At 39.4% G+C, this 24,681-nt stretch overlaps 1 protein-coding gene across 2 annotated transcripts in view; it reads left to right on the plus strand.

Annotated features, from left to right (window-relative positions):
- The window catches only part of GALC (galactosylceramidase), a 53,797-nt gene that overhangs the window by 25,658 nt on the left and 3,458 nt on the right, over positions 1-24,681 (plus strand). The window contains exons 7-16 of one of the 2 annotated variants that reach the window (XM_070753867.1): positions 281-411; positions 4,889-5,044; positions 6,627-6,751; positions 8,697-8,824; positions 12,870-12,959; positions 15,825-15,914; positions 19,265-19,409; positions 20,031-20,211; positions 21,721-21,881; positions 24,258-24,334. In XM_070753867.1, the coding sequence (XP_070609968.1) occupies positions 281-411; positions 4,889-5,044; positions 6,627-6,751; positions 8,697-8,824; positions 12,870-12,959; positions 15,825-15,914; positions 19,265-19,409; positions 20,031-20,211; positions 21,721-21,881; positions 24,258-24,334 (1,284 nt within the window). The remainder of the gene's footprint in view (positions 1-280; positions 412-4,888; positions 5,045-6,626; positions 6,752-8,696; positions 8,825-12,869; positions 12,960-15,824; positions 15,915-19,264; positions 19,410-20,030; positions 20,212-21,720; positions 21,882-24,257; positions 24,335-24,681) is intronic. The other variant, XM_070753875.1, reaches the window with a different exon arrangement.

Consider the following 24,681-nt stretch of genomic DNA (forward strand, 5'->3'; position numbering starts at 1 on the left):
TTTTGGGGACAATATGCGGATTCTGTAAATCACTTAGAGAGGGCTGTAAAGCACTGTGAAGCAGTATATATTGCTATTCACATTTATGCACATGTCAGAGAGAGAAAGAAAATACCTGTTTTATAGACATCAACAAAATAAATTGGTTTTTAAAATATTTATTTTTTAAAAGTGGTGGGAAAAAAGTTGCTTGGCAGTGAGATGGGCGGCATACAAATGTAATAAATAAATAAATAAAAATGAATAAATTGCTACTTTTCTTGTCTCTTTATTTTAAAAGATCTTAAGGTACACTTTGGATAAGCAAGACCTACAGCGAGTGCAGATCATAGCCAGCGATTACCTCTGGGAACCAATATCCTTTTTCATGCTCACTGACTCTGAACTTCGTGAAGCAGTCAGTATTATTGGGTAGGGCATCTTTACAAAACTCATTCTTTTCTCATAAGCCCTTACGCATTCACATCTGATAGCAATACCTTTTTTTTTTTGGAGGTGGGAAGAAATCTTTCTGGAATATTAAATAGTTGCAATCTTTAGACTTGTGAGCTTTCAAAGTGTCAAATTGCAAATGCAGATGTGAGCGCATATCTGGTAGTCTTTTTAAAAAAAATATATTTGATTTCTTGCACTCAATACCGTTGCCAGAAACTGGAAATTTTGCATAGGAAAGTTCAAGGGAATGCTTTCAGGGTTTTTTCCATCTTCTGTTTCATTGTAATTATCCAAGCTGCTTATTCCCTTGAGATTTTTACGCAGGTATTGTGGAATTACTATGACAATTGTAACTGGGATTGCCATCAATAAGTGATGTGGTCTTAACGTGCAACATTATGTGATCACATTGCTTAGCAATAGCAATCCACGTAGTCCCAGTTGCTCTTGCTGCCCATAGGTTATTAAGCAGGAAATACCAGGACTCTAAAAATAAGGACTGTGAAGATGTTGTGATCAGTCATAAGTGTGAGCTGGATGCCAAATGCCTGAATTTTGTTCACATAACTGTAGGGGTGATGTAACAGCTGGAATTTAGAGGACCTTCATACAGCACCATCATAATTTGAAAACCACTGAATGAATGGAGATTAAGTAAGAATTACCTGAATTCATGAGATTTAGTGTATGCATAATGTTGGAAGAAGGGATTGGAAACATCTTTTTGCCTACTATTTTTTCTCAAAATTAACTCCTAAATAGTTTCATTGTTTGTTGGTGCACTTGTAAAACTGTTGTCACAGTTATATGTTGAGAAATGTAGAAAGAGTTTTCCCAGTCCAGGTTATTTATTTTAGACTTCTTGCCATATAGAAAAAATGGGAAACCTTGGGTTGCCCAAATATTTGGACTATATCTTCTGTAAACAACAATTTTGGGCCATGTTGTCTATGGGAGATGTAGTTTCAATTGTATAGTTTCAACTCAGATGATGTGCTAAGAGGATCCCAAAAGGCAACTGGACTTTATTTTTTCCTTTTTCATCCAAGGAACATTTTCAGTTCCGATTGAATAGTGGGGAATGGAAGGATTTATCATATGACTATAAAGAATATAAATCCTTCCCATCATCACCATTTAGTCAGACCTGAAAAAGCTACTTGGATGAGAAGCAAAAGATCTTAAAAAACAAACAAAAACAAAGTCCAGTTGCCTTTTGAAAGGCAACCATGATCTGCATGAGAAGCTCCATAGACATATGGTAGCACCTCAGTGGTTCTCCAGTGAGTAAAAGTTGCACCACCTGTCTTTCGTGCATGGTTATTATAATAGTTTGCATTCAGCCCTGTTTTCCTGCTGGCTATTTACATATCTACATAGATATCAACCAAGTTTTTCTAGCTATTAGATAAGAATAGGGATAATTTCTATAGAAAAAGGTTTCCAAAGAAAAAGAAACTATTCTGCTGACATTAGAAGTGAAAGATTAAAACTCATCAGATACTCTAGGAAGAAGATCTTGGGGAGAAGTTAATGGAGATGTATAATGTGTAAGATGATGGAAGACAGCTCTGACTGTTGAAAATTGGCTTTTGGTTTTAGGAAAACACATGAATGTCTGATAATAGATAGAATAGAATAGAATTCTTTATTGGCCAAGTGTGATTGGACAAACAAGGAATTTGTCATTGGTGCATATGCTCTCAGTGTACAGTGATCCCCCGATCATTGCGAGGGTTCCGTTCCAGGACCCCTAGCAATGATCGGGTTTTCGCGAAGTAGCGCTGCGGAAGTAAAAACACCATCTGCGCATGCACAGATGGTGTTTTTACTTCTGCAGCGCTAGCGAGGAGCCGAAGATTGGGGTTCCTGGGAAGGGGACTCAGCTTGTCCGCCGCCCACCCACGCCGTTCATTCTCGCCGCTTCCCAGCTGAGTCCTGAAGCGAATTCGCTTCAGGACTCAGCTGGAAAGCGGCGAGAATGAACGGCGTGGGCGGGCGATGCGCGAGCGGGCGGCGGACAAGCCGTTCGCTCGCGCTCGCTCGCGCCGCTTCGCAGCTGAGTCCTGAAGCGAATTCGCTTCAGGACTCAGCTGGGAAGCGGCGAGAATGAACGGCGTGGGCGGGCGAAGGGCGGGCGGGCGGCAGCGAGGAGTTTGCGTGGGCGGTGGGGAAACTCCTCGCTGATGCCCGCCGCTCGCCCTCCCGCCAGCAAGAGGGGGAAGACCTAGGGAAGCCGCCCAGCAGCTGATCTGCCCGGCGCCATCTACGCATGCGTGCCCATAGAAAAAAGGGCGCGCATGCGCAGATGGTGTTTTTACTTCCGGGTTGCAAAATCGCCATATAGCCATTTCGCAATGATCGGGGTCGCAATACCCGGGGGATCACTGTACATAAAAGAAAAGATACATTTGTCAAGAATCATGAGGTACAACATTTTTTGATTGTCATAGGGGTACAAATAAGCAATCAGGAAACAATCTTGATATAAATCATAAGGATGCAATCAACAAGTTACAGTCCTAAGTGGGAGGAGATGGGTGATAGGAACAATGAGAAGACAAATAGTAATAGTAGTACAGACTTAGTAAATAGTCTGATAGTGTTGAGAGAATTATTTGTTTAGCAGAGTGATGGCGTTTGGGGGAAAAACTGTTCTTTTGTCTAGTTCTGGTGTGCAAGTGCTCTATAGTGTCATTTTGAGGATAGGAGTTGAAACAGTTTGTGTCCAGGATGTGAGTGCAGTATACAGGTCCTCAATGAAAGGCAGGTTGACAGTAATTGTTTTTTCTGCAGTTTTGATTATCCTCTGAAGTCTGTTTCTATCTTGTTGGGTTGCAGAACCGAACCAGACAATTATAAAAGTGCAGATGACAGATTCAATAATTCCTTATAGAACTGTATCAGCAGTTCCTTGGGCAGGTTGGACTTCCTGAGTTGGCACAAAAAGAACATTCTTTGTTGTGCTTTTTTGATGACATATTTGATGTTAGGTAACCATTTTAGGTCTTGAAATATGATAGAACCTTGGATTTATTGTATTGTTATGTCTACTATATATTCTGTGAGCCGCCCCTAGTCCTCGGAGAGGGGGGCATACAAATCCAATTAAATATAAATATAATATTAATATAAATATTATATATACTGTAGTATATAGCATTATATATACTATTTATATATTATATAAGTATATAAATATATTTAGTTATATAAACCTAAAATGGACTTGACTGTCACTGTTAAAGCTTTTTTGATTCTGGTGTGCTGGTTTTGGTGTGTTGGTGTCATGAGAGTTTAAAACTTCTTGAAGAAAAGGAGGAGAAATCCAGGCAAGACCTGCAAAAGTTGAGGAGAAGGGAATGCCTTTCACATAAGAAGACTGAAGATGATGAAAGAAAAATGTCTTTACCAACCCGAGGGAGAAAAAGGACAGCTGTCTTCTGGATTGACAAAGGAAAACTGATGATCTTTGTTGCATAGTGTAAACAGTCTTGTTAAGGAATTGGCTGGAAAATGAAAGTAATTGTTGAAAAAAAGGAAGGCAATTCTAAAATGGTCTTTTGCTCTGATTTCCCCCCCATCAAAATGAACCAATAGAAAGCCCCAGTCACACTTATTGCTAATGTTTGCTGGTCTCAATTTTTGAAAGAGCTTTGAACATAATGTTTTAAGCGGTAGATATTAAGTCTTTTACGTTTTATTGGAAGGATTTACATTGGATTAATAAGACTGTCCATAGCAGAGATTTCTGTACCAAGTGTTTGACTTCAGAATATATTAGTTGTTAAATGTTGAGTTGTTGAGTTATTTTGCATCTCTGCCTTTCAAAAGGAATCTAGGCTTGTGTTTTAAGATTCATAAATCAAAAGCAATGAGACATTTAGGTCTCTAAATTCTACTCAGTAGTAATGAGATTAATGCTGCTACATTGGTAAATAAGTGAAACCCTGGAAATCCTTTTTTAAAATTCTGCCTTTCCTTTGATCTTACTAGACAGCCGTAAAGAAAACTGAGGCTAGGATTTGCCATCTGCAATCCAGGGATTATTATGCTGATTTACTCTTCAATTTTTTTTAAAAAAAAAATCTGAGTTTTAAAATGCTGGATAAATGCTGAGCGTTCACATTGTAAATGGTAGCCTTTAAATGTTATTCCTGAATTCATGCATGAACAGTTTTATTTTCTATGTCACGGATTTACTATTGCTGTAAAAGTAAAGGCTAAGGAGAATAGATGGGATCAAAGAGATTGCTGAAGTGCCCTTGAAAGAGCTATGAGTTATTTAAAACTAGTTGAGATTCTCAATTTTCCATATAATCATCAAAAATGTAAGCCCTGAGGAAATAACTGTTATTAGAAAAGACACTATGTCTTATATACTTTTCTAGAATGTTATTTAATCAAATGCTTATACATTGGAGTTAAACTATATACTTTTCCCCTTGTCTAGGGCTCACTACCCAGGGACGAAAACAGTAAAAAGTGCTCAATTAACCCTAAAGAAACTCTGGTCTTCTGAAGACTACAGTACTTTCAACGATGAAGTGGGTGCTAGTTGCTGGGCTCGAATCCTGAATCAAAATTATGTAAATGGGAACATGACTGCGTATGTATCGATATGTCTGGTGATATAAAAGTGTATTTCATGACAATATACAGTGATCCCTCGATTTTCGCGATTTCCATCTTCACGAAACGCTACACCATGGTTTTTCAGAAAATATTAATTAAAAAATTCTCCACGGTTTTTTTGCTATACCACGGTTTTTCCCACCCGATGACGTCATCCGTCATCACCAAGAGTCACTTCTCTGTCTCTTTTTCTTTCTCTCCTGTCATTCTCTGCTTCAATCATTTTCTCATTTCTCTTTTTTTCTCCCCTTTTTTCTATCATTTCTCTCTCTCTTTCTTCCTCTCTCACACTCTCTTCCTCCCTCTCTCATCTCTTTCTTTCCTTCTCTCTCTTTCCTTCTCTCTCCCCTCCTCCACTTGCCCACGAGAAGAAAAAAAGCAACCTCTGCCGGGCAGCTCCCCTTGTGCCCCCGCTTTGTGCCTGCCTCTTTTGGGGATTTTTTTTCTTTTCTTTTTTCGCCTTTGGTCTCCCATTAAGCCTGCCGCTTGGCCGCCGCCGAGGAGAAGCGCGGGGAGGGCGAGAGAGGGAGATCGTGGCATGCGAGGTCCCTGCAGAGCAGAGGGGGTGGCTGAGGCGGCAGAGGCGTAGCGGCGGCGGCGGCAGGCAAGCTTGGAGCCTTGCTTCGCCTCCTTCGTTGCAATACAAACGAAGGGGTCAGACGCAGCCTCGGCGGGCCGAACGTTTCCGCGGCTCTGACCCAGAGCAGGAAGGGCTGGTGGGGGCGGCGAATCCACCTCCCCAGCCACCGGAGGGAGATCGGGCTGGTGGGGGCGGCAAATCCACCTCCCCAGCCACCGGCTCCACCATCTGCGCATGCGCGGCCATTGAAAAAAAGGGCGCGCATGCGCAGATGGTGTTTTTACTTCCGCACCACTATACCGCGGAAAATCGATTATCGCGACAGGTCTTGGAACGGTACCCTCGCGATAATCGAGGGATCACTGTATATCTTTAATATTGTGAAAACCTTATTTAATTCTTTTGGCAGTGACAATAGGGTCAATATTTTTAACAAATGAAATAATTATGCACATGAAACTTGGACCAACTAGTCCCCCACCCAGTTGAATTGCTTATAACAAGAACATTTATTCTGCAGATATTTAGTTATTCTTTATTTATTTAATTCAATTTGTATGTTGCCTAACTTTCCAGGGACTCTAGGCACCTATTCCCCCGTATGAGTATTTCTTAATATATGACTTGGTAAAAACTTGGGCTATGCTTGATTGATCAATATATAGTAGTTCTTGGAATGAATTAAATAGGTGGATGTTTGCTTGGCCGCTTAATTGTATAAACCTCTGTAAAACTCCTTTGTTTTCATTTTTTGTGCTATTGCCATCAAGTGAAAAGTTTCAGAAAGAGAGTGAAAGGCATGCAGATAAATACCTCTCTAAGATTAATCTGTGTCAATATTTTCACGTTTGGAACCATCTCTCCATTTATTCATATACTTACTACCTCCTGTAAAATCTCCCCAAAGATTTTGGTTTACGAATAGTGGACTATAAATAATAATTTTCCTTCCTGTTTCTTATTTCCATGTTCTTAGCACTCTTGCTTGGAATTTGGTGGCTAGTTACTATGAAGGATTACCCTTTGGGAGGTGTGGATTAATGACAGCACGAGAACCATGGAGTGGACATTACTCTGTGGATTCTCCTATATGGTCCACAGGTACGTTTTAGAAGTTAAACCTAAACTTTTCCAGTTATCAAATGCATGTTACGCTGTTGAGTAGTACATTGAATATCTATTGTTTTGAATCGTAATACTTTTTAGAGTATAGCAGAATCTTTCTAAATGAATAATACAGAGCTTTTTACTAGAGGTTATAAGAGAATGTGCATGTTTTGTTTCAACTCGTGTGCAAGATTTTACATAATGGGGTAGCTTTAGAGGACTATTGATTTGAAATGACATTTGTCTTATCAAAATTGAGGCTGCAAGCTCACTCTCCCATGTAGAAATCTCTTGACTCAACCAGGTTAGACATACTGATTCAATGCTTACATTTTAATATGCTCATAACTTTATAAAAAAAGTGTGAGTTGTATGAGAACATAATGCTGTTCTTACTTTATTGCTTAATAATTCAAAATACTTTTTCATTCAGAAGGTTGACAGGACTGGAGCCTAGGCTGGAACAGTTTACATTACCTGTAATAATTATGTACACTGAGAGCCTATGACACAATTCATTGTATGCTCAATCACACTTGGCGAATAAAAAAAATCTATTCTGTTCTGTTCTATTTTGTTCTGTCCCTGTCCCCCTCCCCATCCTATTCTGTGATTTATAGGCAATAGAATCCAGAATAGGTGGAGAGCACAGGCTGCAAACTGTTAGTCTAAACCACAGTAGTTTTATTGATTCACAAACAGGTGTTGCACTCATGATCCTGCACATTATGAAGAAACTTTTCTGAATTAAATCCATACCCATCTGCTTTCCTATAAGAAATTATTCCTGGACCTTTGATTCAGTTGTAACTACAAATAGGCACTGCAGACAGAGCAACGAAGCAGTGGAAGTGATGTGCCGGTGTCTGGAGGCTGTTGGGGCCTGGATGGGTGTCAACAGACTCAAACTCAACCCGGATAAGACGGAGTGGCTGTGGGTTTTACCTCCCAAGGACAATCCCATCTGTCCGTCCATCACCCTGGGGGGGGGGGGGAAATTATTGACTCCCTCAGAGAGGGTCCGCAACTTGGGCATCCTCCTCGATCCACAGCTCACATTAGAGAACCATCTTTCAGCTGTGGCGAGGGGGGCGTTTGCCCAGGTTCGCCTGGTGCACCAGTTGCGGCCCTATCTGGACCGGGACTCATTGCTCACAGTCACTCATGCCCTCATCACCTCGAGGTTCAACTACTGTAATGCTCTCTACATGGGGCTACCTTTGAAAAGTGTTCGGAAACTTCAGATCGTGCAGAATGCAGCTGCGAGAGCAGTCATGGGCTTACCTAGGTATGCCCATGTTTCACCAACACTCCGCAGTCTGCATTGGCTGCCGATCAATTTCTGGTCACAATTCAAAGTGTTGGTTATGACCTTTAAAGCCCTTCATGGCACTGGACCAGAATATCTCCGAGACCGCCTTCTGCCGCACGAATCCCAGCGACCGATTAGGTCGGGTCCCGTCAACTAAACAATGTCGGTTGGCGGGCCCCAGGGGAAGAGCCTTCTCTGTGGCGGCCCCGACTCTCTGGAACCAACTCCCCCCAGAGATTAGAACTGCCCCTACTCTCCCTGCCTTTCGTAAACTCCTTAAAACCCACCTTTGTCGTCAGGCATGGGGGAACTGAAACACCTCCCCCGGGCATGTACAATTTATGCATGGTATGTTTGTGTGTATGTTTGTTTAGTAAATGGGTTTTTTAAAAATATTTTAAATTATATTTAGATTTGTCATGAATTGTTGTATCCTGCTGTGAGCCGCCCCGAGTCTGCGGAGAGGGGCGGCATACAAATCTAAACAATAAATAAATAAATAAATAAATAAAATGATTGCTTATCTTGTAGGACAATTGAGCTTCATGTGATTTTGTGTTGATCTTATTGTTTTTTTCTTCCCATTGAAGCAAATTTCAGTACGTACTCTTTTTTGTTTTAACACAGCACATACAACACAGTTCACCCAACCAGGCTGGTATTACCTGAAAGTAGATGGGCATCTGGAAAAAGGTGGAAGCTTTGTGGCTCTGACTGATGGGCGGGGCAATCTGACCATCATCATTGAAACAATGGTAATGTTATTCGGCAAAGTCTAATGTAGAATTGATTTCACACACTATAAAGTTTATGGAAGCATAACGGTACAAATGCCACGGAAGTATAGTGTCTTTGAGTTGCTCTTGACTCCTGTTAATTTCATGAATGCATCCATAAAGTTTTCATGGCAATAATAAGAAAATGAATTGTTCTTGCATTTCTTCAAGGTGACCCCCCCCCCCCCCGACTTTCAGTATAGTCTACAACCCTGGTAGTCTCTGATACTCTCCCATCCAAGCAAAAAGTGTTTAGTTTTCAAGCCCCACAAAATCAGTCCAATGCTGCCATCTGCTGATATATTTTGAAAACGAATGCTTCTCTATGAGGAGCATTGTACTAGTGTTTTTTTCAGTTGGCCTAACATAATCCCCAAGACTGAGTTGTAAATGAGATAGGGCTTTGAGAAGAGCCCTTAGACAAGCACATTTGGGGATATGTTATATTGATTTATTAATTTTACAAGGTTGTAGTATAAATTATTGGTATAATCTATATAAAGGATTAAAAAAACATTTTGACCAGGAATACTAAAGTAAAGTTATTCATTTATATTAAACAAATTTATATCTGTTTATATTGAACCACATCTTTCTAACTGGAATTTTTTCAGAGACTGGTAGACAATAAGGAGCTTCCGATTGTGGGTTTTTATATTATTCAACAATTTTCAAGTTATCATCTTAAGGTCTTGCATTATGCACTCCCCCCCCCCTCAATATTATATGATATATAATATATGATATATGCACAGGTTCTGGAGAAGTATATGCATATATACTCAATATTATATGATATATAATATATGATATATACACAGGTTCTGTATATATATATGTTTGTGTGTGTGTGTGTGTGTGTGTGTGTGTCTGTATATGTGTATAATGTGTGTATATGTGTATATGTATATGTGTAAGTGTGTTTGTGTGTGTATATATACACTATGTCACAGAGGGGAGTACACCCCCATCACATTTTGTAAATATTTAAGTACGGTATATCTTTTCATGTGACAACACCGATGAAATGATACTTGGCTACAATGTAAAGTAGTGAATATACACCTTATATAACTGTAAATGTGCTGTCCCCTCAAAATAACGCAACACAAAGCCATTAATGTTTAAACTGCTGACAACAAAAGTGAGTGCATCCCTAAGTGATAATACCTAAATGGGGCCCAAAGTGTCAATATTTTGTGTGGCCACCATTATTTTCCAGTATTGTCCTAACTCTCTTAGGTACAGAGTTCACCAGAGCTTCACAGATTGCCATTGGAGTCCTCTTCCACTCCACCACGAAGACATCACAAATCTGGTGGATGTTAAGAGACCTTGCACATCTCCACCTTCAATTTCAGGATGCCCCACAGATGCTCAATAGGATTTATGTATGGAGACTTGCTTGGCCAGTCCATCACCTTTACCCTCAGATTCTTTAGTAAGGCAGTAGTCACTTTGAAGGTGTATTTGGGGTCGTTTGTCATGGTAGAATACTGCCCTGCAGCCCAGTCTCTGAAGGAAGGGGATCATGCTCTACTTCAGTATGTCACAGTATAGGTTGGCATTCATGGTTCCCTAACTGAACTTAGCTCTCCAGTGCTCATGGAGACCCAGACCATGACATTCCCAGCACCATGCTTGACTGTGGGCAAGACACACTTGTCTTTATATTCCTCATCTGATTGCCGCCACACATGTTTGACACCATCGAAATCAAATAAGTTTATCTTGGTCTCATCAGACCACAGGATATGGTTCCAGAAATCCATTTCCTTAGTCTGGTTGTCTGAAGCAAACCATTTGCGGGTTTTCTTGTTCATCATCTTTAGAAGAGGCTTCCTTCTGGGATGACAGCACTGCAAACCAACTTGTTGCAGCATGCGGCCTATGGTCTGAGCACTGACAGGCTTCCCCCCAACCTTTCACCCTCTTCAGCAATGGTGGCAGCACTCATAGGTCTATTTCCCAAAGCCAACCTCTGGATGTGATGCTGAGCACAGGGCCTCAACTTCTTCGGTCAACCCTGGCGAGTCCTGTTCTGAGTGGAATCTGTCTTGTTAAACCATTATATGGTCTTGGTCACCGGGCTGCAGCTCCGTTTCAGAATCTTGGCAATATTTTTATAGCCTAGGCCAGACCTTTTTTCCCTCAGGTGCCGAAAGAGCATGGGCGCACGCTATCACACATGTGCGAGTGCCCACCCCCATAATTCAATGCCTAGTGAGGGCGAAAACAGCTTCCCCTGCCCCCCTGGAGGCCATTCCCAAATTCTAGTGGGCCCAGTTGGCTTGTCGTTCACCCTCCCCAGGCTCCAAAGGCTTCCCTTGAGCCGGAGGAAGGTAACCCCTCCCCCCCGAGGCTCTCTGGAGCCCAAAATCACGCTCCCAGAGCCTCTGTTCAAGCCAAAAATCAGCTGGCTGGCACACTTATGCACATTAGAGCTGAGCTAGTGCAATAGTTCATGTGCCAACAGATATGGCTCTGCGTGCCATAGGCTCGCCATCACTGGCCTAGGCCATCTTTATATGTAGATTAACAATTTGTATTTTCAGATTCTCAGAAAGTTCATTGTCATGAGGTGCCATGTTGAACTCCCAGTGACCAGTATGACAAAGTGAGAGCAATAACTCCAAATTTAACACACCTGCTCCCACTTCACACTTGTGACCTTGTACCACTAATGTGTCACATGACACCGAGGTGGGTGGGAGAGGACTACTTGGGCCCCATTTGGACATTATCACTTAGCGGTGTACTCACTTTTTTGCCAGCAGTTTATACATTAATGGCTGTGTGTTGCATAATTTTGAGGGGACAGCACATTTACACTGTTATACAAGCTGCATAATCACTACTTTACATTGTAGCCAAGTGTCATTTCATCAGTGTTGTCGCATGAAAAGATATACTTATATATTTACAAAATGTGATGGGCATATTCACTTCTGTGACATTCTGTATATATTTATCTATTGTATTTTGGAGAGTATAAGACACACCTTTTTCCTCCCTAAAAGAGGATGAAAATTTGGGTGCGTCTTATACTCTGAATGTAGCTTTTCCGAAGCTCCCCACCCCCAGCCCTAACTAGGTGTTAATGATCTTCCCAGCTTCCTACTCTCTCCAAAGAAGGTTTTTTTCAGTCCTAAGTCTTAGTAGGCTTGGTTTCATTCCTACTCCCTAATGTGATGCTATCTTCCTGGCTTGCAGCATTTATTTTTATTCCTGCTCCCTCAAAGCAGTTTTTCCTGCCCTAAGTCTTTGCAGGTTTGTTTTCATTCCTACTCCCTCTGAAAAAAGGGCTTTTTCAGCCCTAACCAGGGGATAAAATAATGTGCTGAAGCTGAACCAGACTAAGGATGCTAGTCAGATGAATACCTGATAGGTAGATCCCCCCCCCCTATTTTCTTCCCATAAAAGTAAGGTGTGTCTTATACTCTGGAGCATCTTATACACCAAAAATATGGTATCTATGTATCTGTCTGTCTGTCTGTGATATATATATATATATGTTAAATGTATTTTTAGCTGGAATTTTAAAATTGATCCGACATAAGAAAAACACACACATATATATATATATATATATATATATATATATATATATATATATATATATATATATATATGTCACATGTTTAAGCTGAATTTGAAAATTAAGGGAGACTAGGATAGATCTATTTCGGCCTTATTTTGGCCTCATCAGCTAGCCATACCCACTGGGACTTGAATCTGCAACCTTTGCCTTGTAAGGCAGAGAATTATCCTCTAGGCTACAGTATCCAATCCCTTCAGCTCTGTACCAGGGAAGGGTTACATTTTGTGTCGAATCACCCTGGTATATTGAAGGAACATCACACATTATATATATATAATTCTCCAGAGCTTGCTAATTATGCTTTTATGTTGTTGACCCTCTTTATCTAAATAAACAATGTCACTTAGTGTCTGGATGATGGAAATAAAAGGAATGATGCTTTGAGGTGATGTTTAATCTGTAAAATTTTTTCTTTATTTTTAGACTCACAACCACTCAATGTGTATCAGACCACCACTTCCTTTCTATGTTGTGTCACCCCAAAAGGCAGTTTTCCACTTGAAAGGATCATTTGTAAGTAATTGAACTGTACCTCAATCACTCTGTGGAGTGCCTTAGAGCAGTGTTTCCCAACCTTGGCAACTTGAAGATATTTGGACTTCAACTCCCAGAATTCCCCAGCCTGGGGAATTCTGGGAGTTGAAGTCCAAATATCTTCAAGTTGCCAAGGTTGGGAAACACTGCCTTAGAGAATAGATGATCAAAACAAGATCAGTCAATAGCTTGTTTTGTTTATCTATAGCAATTAGAATGATTGGCATTTTTGAAGTGACTATGTAGTTGAATGTTACATATAACTAATTGAGGGACAAATTCCATTCCTATGCACCGTATCTTATTGGCTGTTATCAGAAGTTGTCCATGAACAAATAAACTGGTGCAGTTCAGATTCATGGTACTGCAATGTTTTGCCTGCCTGTAGTCTGATTATAGCCAAAACCCCCAAACTTTAATCTTAGACTATTTACTGTTGACTTCACCCCATTCCTAAGAGGTCTGTAAAGAGCGTGTATAAGTGCAGCAACATGTCTACTGTCCCTGTCCTAATGTCCCCCTTTATTTGTATCCATTTCATGTATTAATAACTATGTTTATACAGTGGTACTTCTACTTACGGACTTAATTCATTCCGTGACAAGGTTCTTAAATAGAAAAGTTTGTAAGAAGAAATAATTTTTCCCATAGGAATCAATGTAAAAGCAAATAATGTGTGCAATTTGGGAAACCACAGGGATGGTGGAGGCCCTGTTTCCTCCCAGGAGATTCCTAGAGAGTCCCCACGGAGGCTTCTCCCTGCCTTTTCCAGCCCTGTTTCATCCCAGGAGATTCCTAGAGAGGCGCCACGGAGGCATCCCCCTGCCTTTTCCAATAACAGTTTTGGAGGCTTTGGTTTGTAAGTGGAAAATGGTTCTTGAGAAGAGGCAAAAAAATCTTGAACACCCAGTTCTTACCTAGAAAATTTTGTAAGTAGAGGCGTTTGTAGGTAGAGGCGCCACTGTACCTGTATTTGTTACCTAATAAATGCTTGATTAAATAATAACAGGGTGTCCAGCAAACCTGGAAAACAGGGAAATCAGGGAATTATCAGGGAAATCGGCGGTTCGGGAAATATCAGGGAATTATCAGAGAATTCGTGAAAAAAAACCCTGAATAAATCAGGGAAAAAAACCAAACTATATTAAAATGTTTAAAAGTCAGGGAAAAATCATGTACCAAAAAAGGATCATGCTGCTTGGCAGAGTCAAGCAAAAATGAGCATAGTTGATGAGGCAACAACTTGCTTCCTCAACTGATATTTCTCCAGGGCTTAGCCGTTTGGTATGACGTCGTCTACGACCGTGCCATAACTAGATTGCAAGTTACAGGGAAATATAAGGGAAATATTAGGGAATTTCAAAATGCTTTCCCCCTGGACACCCTGCATAAGTATAAATATAAATATAAATTATAAATATAAATATAAATAAATAGTCCTAATTTCTGCTATATAACTCAGATTTCCAAGAAAGACTTAATTTGAACAGGAAAATTCTGGATATTTGTTTCTTCCATTAAAAATAACTATTAGATAATTAATGGGATTAAAAATATTTCAGTGGAACTATCAGCAACAGAATTGATGATAAATGAACCACATTTTAATTTATTTTGAGGTAAAGACAATAGTTTTTCTTTTTCTGATTTTAAATAGTATTATGAAGCTTATTTATTAAACTCAGTCAAACATTGGAATGGAAACAATATTGAATAAATATCATTGTGGTCTCAGTTTAAGTATAATAGTTATAATTATAGTAAAAATGTTTCCTCTATTTTAAAGTGGGTAGCAAAACATTTTATTAGAAGCCATGGGCTTATAATATTCTTAATCAATTGTTAGGTAATAATACTTTTAGAATTTCTGAGATTCTGAAAATGTTTTTAAATAGCAATAAATACCATTAAAATTTTTGTAATCAATTTGAAGGAATGTTGGCAAATACAGGTATGTAATTCCTCATTGGTCAAATATTCTAGCCATGGTGAATCAGTTCATTTTTAAAGGTAATTCTGTCCTAATGTTTCTCTTTTACTAGTAACATGAATATAAATGTTATATCTTTGTATACCACCAATTCGTATGTGACCAAACAAACAAATAAAAATAAATAGATAAACAATACATTGATATCCTTAATCCTTATATTTTAAAAATATGGAAATGTTCAATCTGGGAAGAACTTTGGATGATTGTGCTTGGATTGTTTCAAAATAGATGAAACAATCTACACATGGAAGAATAGATCAGTTCTAAACTCTGAATGTTAGTTCCAAGAAATTTGTCAACTTTGAAGACTTTGAATCAGCTTTGTATCAAGAGAGAGGCAAGATTATAGAATGCAATTTCATATGGAGTACATTGAATCCATTATAAAAAAATGAATTATAACATTGAAAAGTTAAAGAAAGTTATGTAATTTCAATAGTCTGATATTTATCAGTCTATATAAAAAGGTGTTTAGATTATTATTATTTTGACTTCCTAATTTAGAGTTTTGTTTTGATTTAATTTTCTGCTGCTGTATCACTGCCTCCTGTTTAAGCCACTATAGTAGAACTGTGGTGGCTAGACCAAAGGTCAACTTAATCAAATCCAGTGGCTCACAGTGAGTAAAAAGATACCACAAAGAGGATACTAGCCAAATGGCATCTTATTGCTAATGTTCTGTTTAATAACTAGTAATTAGAGTCACAATAGTTCTGATGCTGAAATAAATACACAGTCATCTTGGCTAATAGATATTATTAGTCATCTTCATGTGTTTAATTTAAAAACCATCTATGTTGATGGCTATAAAGTATCTTAAGAAAATTAAATGTAATTTTTTTCTCCTCCAGAGCAAGTTGAAATCTCTTCAGATGTGGTATTCCAAGCTTGATTTTTCTACTGCCAACTCTACATTGTTTCAGTCTCTTGGCCCTAAAAATGTGAGTACACCAAAGGGTTAATATGACTATGATATAGTTGATAGATATTGCCTTTAAACGTCTAAATGAGGAACTAAAGGTATGCAAAGAAAGAGCATTTGCCTGCATGCCATCTTATACAAAGCTGCATCTGTAATGAAAGAATAATGCTGTTTAAGTAGGAAACATATTATTAAGTTCCCATGTCTGAAATGCATTCATCTTGTTATGGCAGGCAACAAATTTCTGCTTTTAAGGAAACAGCTAGAATTTAGAAAGAAATATGAGCACTTTAAGTGTTAAAACTAGACTGCTGAAAAAAAAAAAAGGAACACTCAAATGACACATCCTAGATCTGAATAAATGAAATACCGTATATACTCGAGTATAAGTCGCTCCGACTATAAGTCGAGGCGCCTACTTTTGCCACAAAAACTGGGAAAATTTATAAACCCCTGTATAAGTCGAGGGTGGAAATTGCAGCGGCTACTGGTAACTTATAAAAATGGAAACCAATAAAATTACATCAATTGAGGCATCAGTAGATTAAATATTTTAGAATATTTATTTCAAAGAAAGCCAGTAAACTAGCTCTGTAAGTTTAAAAGAGGGTAAACAGGTATATATCCCCCAAGGCAGGTATAGGCAAAAAAATTGCAAGTACCTAGGTACTTACCTTAATCCCCTGCTCCTGCTGGTTTGGGTTAGGGTTAGGATACTTGACCTCTCCTTGCCTCAAAGAGATACAATTTCCCTCTATATTTACAATTACTGAACATCCAAAATATACTTAATTCTATGTATATATGCCATATGTGTAAATAAATATTACACACAGGCACACAAAAATATACTGTACATTATCTACTATATAAACTGTATGTGTATATACAGAGAGAGAAAGAGAGAGAGCTCTTGTAAAATTATATATGGTACATTCAACCTCACTGTAATAGGAAAACAAACCCAGAGTCCACTTTCTGCCACACAGTTAACCATAACTAGAACATTACACATGTCTTCAGATGTACCGGTACTTCCCTAGCTTGCACATCACTGTTAGAGCTAGGAAATGTCATGGATTGAGTAAAATGTGGTGATTTTCACTTAACAATGCTTTTGCTTAACAACAAATTTTGAGCTCAATTGTGGTCATAGGTCTCTGTCTGTCTGTCTGTCTGTCTGTCTGTCTTCCTTTCCTGTCTGTCTGCGCCCCCCTCCTGTCCCCTCCCCGGGTAAATTACAGAGTCAATACTGTATTGTTTTTTTATTTAAGGTTACAAAGCAAATGAAGAATCATTTTGAGTATTCTTTAAAATTTCTTCAGTGAGATCCATAGCTAATCTGGCAAAAAAAAATTCACCTGGCAAAAATTTTTATTGTTGACATTAGGCACAGCCAGAGAGATGTCTTAAAAGGCAAACAAACTGTCAAAAAAGTATGTTTTTAAAAAATATAATATTTTGGTTGTTGAATTTAATTCTGCCTTGGCGCGGGGCAGCCCCCGCAGATGGGTGGCTGGCAAGGACCACGCATTCCCATCTTTGTGTCCGCTGGGGTTAAAGGAAAGTTTAGGGACCCCCGCCCCTTGGAGAAATGCCTCGTTGGTGACATTCTGAGCGTTTTTGCCTCCCCACTCCGAAAACCCCACTTCTCGGTTTAAGAAGCAAGAATCCCCCCCCCCCAGCGAAACGGCTTTTTTCTTGTTTAGCACGGCGTTCGAATGGTTGGCAGGTTCCTTTGCTTGCACGCAAGAGCCAACCACTCGAACGCCGCGCTAAACAAGAAAAAAGCCGTTTGGCTAGGGGGGAGGGATTCTTGCTTCTTAACTGGGAGGAGTTGCCCCCTCTCCCAAAGCGATGTCCCAAAGCGGTCTCCGGGAAGCGACCGAGGGAAAGGCAATCGTCTGCCTTTCCTTCAGCCCGAAAGAGGAGGCAAATGCCCCGCCTTCCCCCAGCCGGTTAACTTGAAGCGCTCGGTTAACTGGCTGGGGGAAGGCAGGGCATTTGCCTTCTCTTTTGAGCTGAAGGAAAGGCAGACGATTGCCTTTCCCTCGGTCGCTTCCCGGAGACCGCTTTGGGACATCGCTTTGGGAGAGGGGGCAACTGCTCCCGGTTTAAGAAGCAAGAATTCCCCCCCCCCCCCAGCGAAACGGCTTTTTTCTTGTTTAGCGTGGCGTTCGAGTGGTTGGCAGGTTCCTTTGCTTGCACGCAAGAGCCAACCACTCGAACGCCGCGCTAAACAAGAAAAAAGCCGTTTGGCTGGGGGGGGGGAAATTCTTGCTTCTTAACCGGGCAGTTGCCCCCTCTCCCAGAGCGATATCTTTAGCGGTCTCCAGGAAGCGGCTTAGGGAAAGACAGCCGTCTGCCTTTGCTTCAGCTCCAAAGAAGTTCTGGGAGAGGGGGCAACTGCCCGGTTAAGAAGCAAGAATCTACCCACTAGCCAAACGGCTTTTTTCTTGTTTAGCGTGGCGTTCGAGTGGTTGGCTCTTGCGTGCAAGCAAAGGAACCTGCCAACCACTTGAACGCCGCGCTAAACAAGAAAAAAGCCGTTTGGCTAGGTGGATTCTTGCTTCTTGACCGGGCAGTTGCCGCTTCTTTCTAGCTGAAGCAAAGGCAGACGGCTGTCTTTCCCTCAGCCGCTTGCGCCCTCTTGTGGTGACATGTCAGTCACCCGAGTATAAGTCGAGGTCGGGTTTTTCAGCCCATTTTTGGGCTAAAAAAACCCGACTTATACTCGAGTATATACGGTATTCTCATTGAATACTTCTTCTGTACTAAGTTGAATGTGCACAAAGGGCATGTGAAATTGATTGTCCATCAGTGTTGCTTCCTAAGTGGACAGTTTGATTTCACAGATGTTTGATTTACTTGGAGTTATATTGTGTTGTTTAAGTGTTCCCTTTATTTTTTGAGCAATGTATAAGCCCTATTTATTCTAAATTGATTACAGGTGCCCAACTCCAATGGACTCTAGGTGATGTATAAAACAAAAACATTAGTCTACCTATAACTCCTTACATTCTCCTAATAAGTTGCTAATTTGAGAATGTAGTAAATCACTTGGAATGATAGTTTGTAGCTAAAACTCATTTCCTTAGCACTTACTGAATATATTATTCTTCCTCTTAGTTTATCCACAATAACAACCTTGTGAGGTAAATTGGCCCAAAGTTACTTAGCTGGCTTTCATGTCTAAAGTGGGAGTAGAACTCACTGTCCCCTGGTTTCTAGCTTGGTCCCTAAAGTGCTACACCAAATTGTATCTCTTTCTTGTCAATGGTCCAAGAATGAATCCTTTCCAATGCCCTGAAAGACTTCCCTGTATGTACTGCTACTACTTGGTCACTTGTCCTCTTTCTTGCTATGTAGATCTCTGAAGGAATTTTGACGCTAAATTTGGGCTTGGATGAGATCTATACTTTGACAACACTAACAACTGGCCATAAAAGTTCTTCCTCAGAACCTCCTCCTTCTCAACCTTTTCCGTCCATTTACAAAGATGATTTCAATATCCGTAAGTCAATATCAAGCTATTTTGAGGGAATTCTAGCATGGATCCTAGGCTACTAGTCGTTTTTGTCAAGGATAGGGCTTCATCAATAGTATAAATTCTGTAGCATTCCCAATAGTAGAGGAACAGAATGGTACACATAGAAATCAATACAATGGGAGAATGGGTTGTCTATTGACAACCATAAATCTAATCCCTTGTTTGGACAGGGATCCAAATTAAACCATCCATGATATATAACTATTTAGCTCTGCTTGGTGATTATTGCTGCAAATTGGGCAGTCCATGCATTTGTTCATTGAACTTCTTTCTGCAGCCTTTTAATTTTGAAAGCATCTTAGTTGGTGTAAATCACAAAAAATATGGATACTGAGATCTGAGCCTGCTAGAGTTCCCAATCACATACATCTTTCAGTTGACTGTTCTTGGTGGCCTTCCTCCCCCCCACTTGGTAACTTTGAAGAGATGACCAATTAAGACAATAAAAATGAATTTTTCAGTACATGTGATGATGAACATTTATAATGTGGAGGTTTTTTGGAACAAAGAAATTTCTCATTTTGTGAATGTGAACACCTATGACTGTGACGGATTGAAATAATAAAATGTATGTTCTTCAAATAGGCAACCCACCTTTCAGTGAAGCACCATACTTTGCTGATCAAACAGGAGTGTTTGAATATTTTATTAATGCTTCTGATCCGGGAGAGCATGTGTTTACACTCCGACAAGTGGTGACTCAGAGACCTATAACCTGGGTTATTGATGCAAAGAACCCAATCAGCATTATCGGCAGCTATAAGTGGTATGTAGTGCATGTATTCTATTGTATTTTCAATTGGATCTAAGTTTATTATGAAATGTGGCCATAGTAGTGAACATACAGTTGCAGAGAATCTTTTGGTGATAACTTGCTTTATTATGGTTATTCTTTATTTTAGTTTTATTTCATTCATTTTACATAGCTTCCCATTTCACTTATGTGACTATGGCATCTCATCTCATGAGTTAAAACAGCAAAGGCAAACTCATAGAAATAAAGTAAACTAATTAAAACAAATATATATATTTGACAGAATACACGCACACACACACACACACATGCACACACACATATACATACATACATACATACATGCATACATACATACATACATAGAATGTTGAATATTTTTAAATTTAAAACTAAGCTTTCGTCAGTCCCTACTGACATTATCAGAGTGTAAAATCCTCGTTGAAGAGATGTTTGTTTTTATATAATGCTGATCGATTTAGTCATTGCACGTGTAATATTTCCTGTGACAAAAATTATCCTAGCTACTAGTAGCATTCTTGAAAGTAGGCTTGTTACAAGGATATGACTAATATTTCAAAGTATGAATTATTTGATCCCTTGAATTCTGGAAACAAAATTGCTGTAAATAAACTTACTTATTTTAAGACACTGTTGTGCCTTTCAATTTTAAAAATGAATCTACAGAATGGTTTACAAATAAATTATTTTAAAAAATCTGATATAACATTTTTCCCTATTGCAATATTCTTTCCCTTGATCTCATCTTTAATATTGTTTTCTTCCTTAGCTATGCCAAACTAGAAAAGAATACATCTGGAAATAAAATTGAGGCCCTATATTGCTACGAGCACTATAGCAAGAGAAATAAAACATTGCATAGTACTGTTGATTATCCTTTTGGATTCAGTTCTCCTAAAGAGACTGATAGTTGCATCTCTGTTTCTCTTAGAAGTATTTCTAGAGGTGTTTTTAAGTGAAACATTTCTGTAGTTGTATAATATATGTAGTATACCACTTTCAATATAACATTTTAAGTAGTCCTAGATAGTATTGAATGCATCTCATATTAAACTTTAAAAACTCTTAAAGTACAGTATTGTGAAGTGTTGACTTTGTTGGAATCAAAATTTTAAAATCTTATATCAGGCAATTTTGAACGGGAATTTTGTCTGGTTTCTACAAAAATTGTCAGTCTTGTTTACAATGTGTCTTACTTCATCTTTGCTAAAAATAATCTAAGATGAAGAAGTTCCCATTTGGGAAGTCTTATATGGAATAACCCTTAGCCCTAAGTAAAGGATTATTATATTTAGAATATTACTTTAGATATTTAGGGGAGAAGCTGGAAGAAAATATCACTTCTCTGACATATTATAATTATGAACTGGATCACCCTTGTGTTGTTACAGATTCTGATTTCAAAATAAGCAAGAGAAAAGACTATTCAAATATTAAGACAATATCTACCCCCCAAAAAAATTACTCCAATATTTAACGATCTTCCATTTATTCTTACAGGGTAAATATGATAATAACCTGTGATATTTATATAGAATCAAATAAAGGAGGAGCATTCATTGCAGGAAGAATTGACAAAGGTGGCATATACATTGCATCTGCCAAAGGAATTTTCTTCTGGGTTTTTCCTGATGGAACGTATCGAGTCACAGGAGATCTCGGTAAATCCTTTCTTTGTAACTTTTTCAGCATAATGGAGGAGGGTGTTGGATAGATGGATTGTCTTCTATTCTCTGAGACTTGATAACTGCCCTACAGATCTTTCATTTTATCTATTTCAGAATGTTACGCAACCTTGTGTCTCTAGATCAGTGATGGCGAACCTTTTTTGTCTTGGGTGCCAAAAGAGTATGTGCAAGTGCAATAGTGTGTGCATGTGTGCCCATACCCATAATGCAATGCCCTCCCCCCACGCATGTGCACAACCTCTGCACTGCTCCCTGTGCATTCACACAACCCTTCCACTGCGCTTGTGTAAAGGCGTCACTGAACCCTCTGGACTTTCAGTAGGCATGTTTGACCATTTTTCACCATCCCAGGGTTCAGGAGGCTTTCCTGAAGCCTGGGGAGAGCAAAAATGGCTGAAAAGAAGCCCCCAAATCAGCTGCCTAGCATGCACATGCATGCTGGAGCTGACATAGGGCAATGCCTTGCGTGCCTCAGATATGGCTCTGCATGCCATCTGTGGCAACCATGCCATGGGTTTGCCATCACTGCTGTAGATGTTTGGAAGGGTAGAAGTTGTACATACTGATGTGTAAAAGCAAAAAGTTGTGGTTGTAATATTACTTTCTACTGTTCTAAATAGCAATAGCATTTAAGGGTTGACTTGATCGAAGTGTATAAAATAATGCATGGGATAGAAAAGGTGGATAGAGAAATTTTTCTCTATCACACAATACTAGGATGAGAGGGCACTCCCTAAAGCTCATAGGTAAGAAAGCAGGACAAATAAAGGGAAATATTTCTTTACCCAGAAGGTTGTTAGTTTATGGAATTCACTTCCAGAAGAGGTCGTGACAGCTGTCAGCCTTGATAGCTTCAATGCAGGATTAGGCAGATTCATGGATGCCAAGTGTACCTGTGGTTATTGAAATGGATGTCCATGTGCCGCCTCTATGTTGGTTGAGGCAGGCAGGATTCCCTTGAGTACCATTTGTTGGGGTCAAGGGAAAGGGAGGGTTTTGCCTTCTCTTTCTGCTCAAGATCCCCATGTACAATTGGTGACACAGAATGCTGGATTCGATGGACTTTGGCCTGATTCAGCATGGCTCTTCTTATGTTCTTATGACTTATATACCATTTCACAGTGCTCTACAGCCCTTCCTAAATGATTTACAGAGTCAGCATATTGCCCCCAATAATTTAAAGAGAGTCCAAAGTGCTGCCTTCTTTTTTCTTCTCATCCCATTACTGTATATCCCTTCTTTTCCCTTCCCTCTCTTCTTACTTTTCCATATTTTTTCTTTCTTGTATTTTATACTTAGATAAACTAATAAAAAGTTATATCACAAAAAAGGGTAGAAGTTGGAGCATTTTTTTCTATATTCAAAACTGAAAATTCACTCAAAATGTGATGTATATCATATACATTATACCAAATAAATTACAATATTGAAAACTATATTTTATCTTTATCTTATTTTTATATTTATCCCTGTATTTGAATATTATATTATTATTATTATTATTATTATTATTATTATTATTATTAATTAGATTTGTATGCTGCCGTTCTCCGAAGACTCGGGGCAGCTCACAGGGTACAAAAGCAGCACAGCAACAAATCTAATTAATTAAAAGTTACTACTAAAATCCCACATATAATCAGAACAGTCAACCAATTCATTCACAACCACACATTGCATCTCATAAACAAAGGAAGGGTGCTTGATCTAATTGCCCCATGCCTGGCGACATAAATGAGTTTTGAAGCTCTTGTGAAAGGCGAGGAGGGTGAGGGCAGTGTGAATCTCTGGAGGGAGCTAATTCCTGAGGGCCAAGGCCTCCACAGAGAAAGCTCTTTTCCTGGGCCCCACCAGATGACATTGTCTAGCTGACGGGACCTGGAGAAGGCCAACTCTGTGGGACCTAACCGGTTGCTGGGATTCATGTGGCAGAATGCAGTCCCGTAAGTAATCTGGTCCGGTGCCATGTAGGGCTTTATAGGTCATCACCAACACTTTGAATTGTGTCTGGAAACCAATCGGCAACCAATGCAGTCCGCAGAATGTTGGAGATGCATGACCGCTCGCGCGGCTGCAATCTGCACGATTTGAAGTTTCTGAACACTCTTTAGAGGTAGCCCCATGTAGAGAGCATTGCAGTAGTCGAACCTCGAGGTAATAAAGGTATGAGTGATTGTGAGCAGAGACTCCTTGTCCAAATAGGGCCGCAACTGGTGCACCGTGCGAACCTGGGCAAATGCCCCCTTTTAATTTTGTTTTATTTAATTTTGTTCAAATTTAGAGTTTGGCACATAATTTTAGTTCACTTTCTAAATAGAGAAAGCGTTTTAAAATGTTATTCTTTTGTAGCTGGTGCTGATATCTTGATGACGGGGTTATCTGGTGTGCGAGCAAACAGATGGCATACACTCACTCTCATTCTAAAGGTAAGCATTGAAATACTATCCAAATACTGGTAAGCTGATTAACTCCTAAAGAGGAATAAAGGCCTGCTATCTCATTAAGCCACAGGTATTAAAATTCAACTACCTGACGAGCTGCAATTCAGTAGTATCATGCTGAGAGAGTTCCTTTGTTCAAGAATAGCCTGTTAGAGATTAGTACAAGAATATCCCAGCAGGTTATAAAAGCTGTCTATCCACATATTTTCTGAGAATTGCCCTTTCTGAGTTCAGATTTTAATCTATAAGGCATTCCTTGGGATGCATGATAGTTATGTATTTTCCTATCACTTCTAAAATCTGGACTGTACAACATATGGTTACTTTGTGGA

This window comes from Erythrolamprus reginae, chromosome 1, assembly GCF_031021105.1.
Source record: "Erythrolamprus reginae isolate rEryReg1 chromosome 1, rEryReg1.hap1, whole genome shotgun sequence".
NCBI lineage: Eukaryota > Metazoa > Chordata > Lepidosauria > Squamata > Dipsadidae > Erythrolamprus > Erythrolamprus reginae.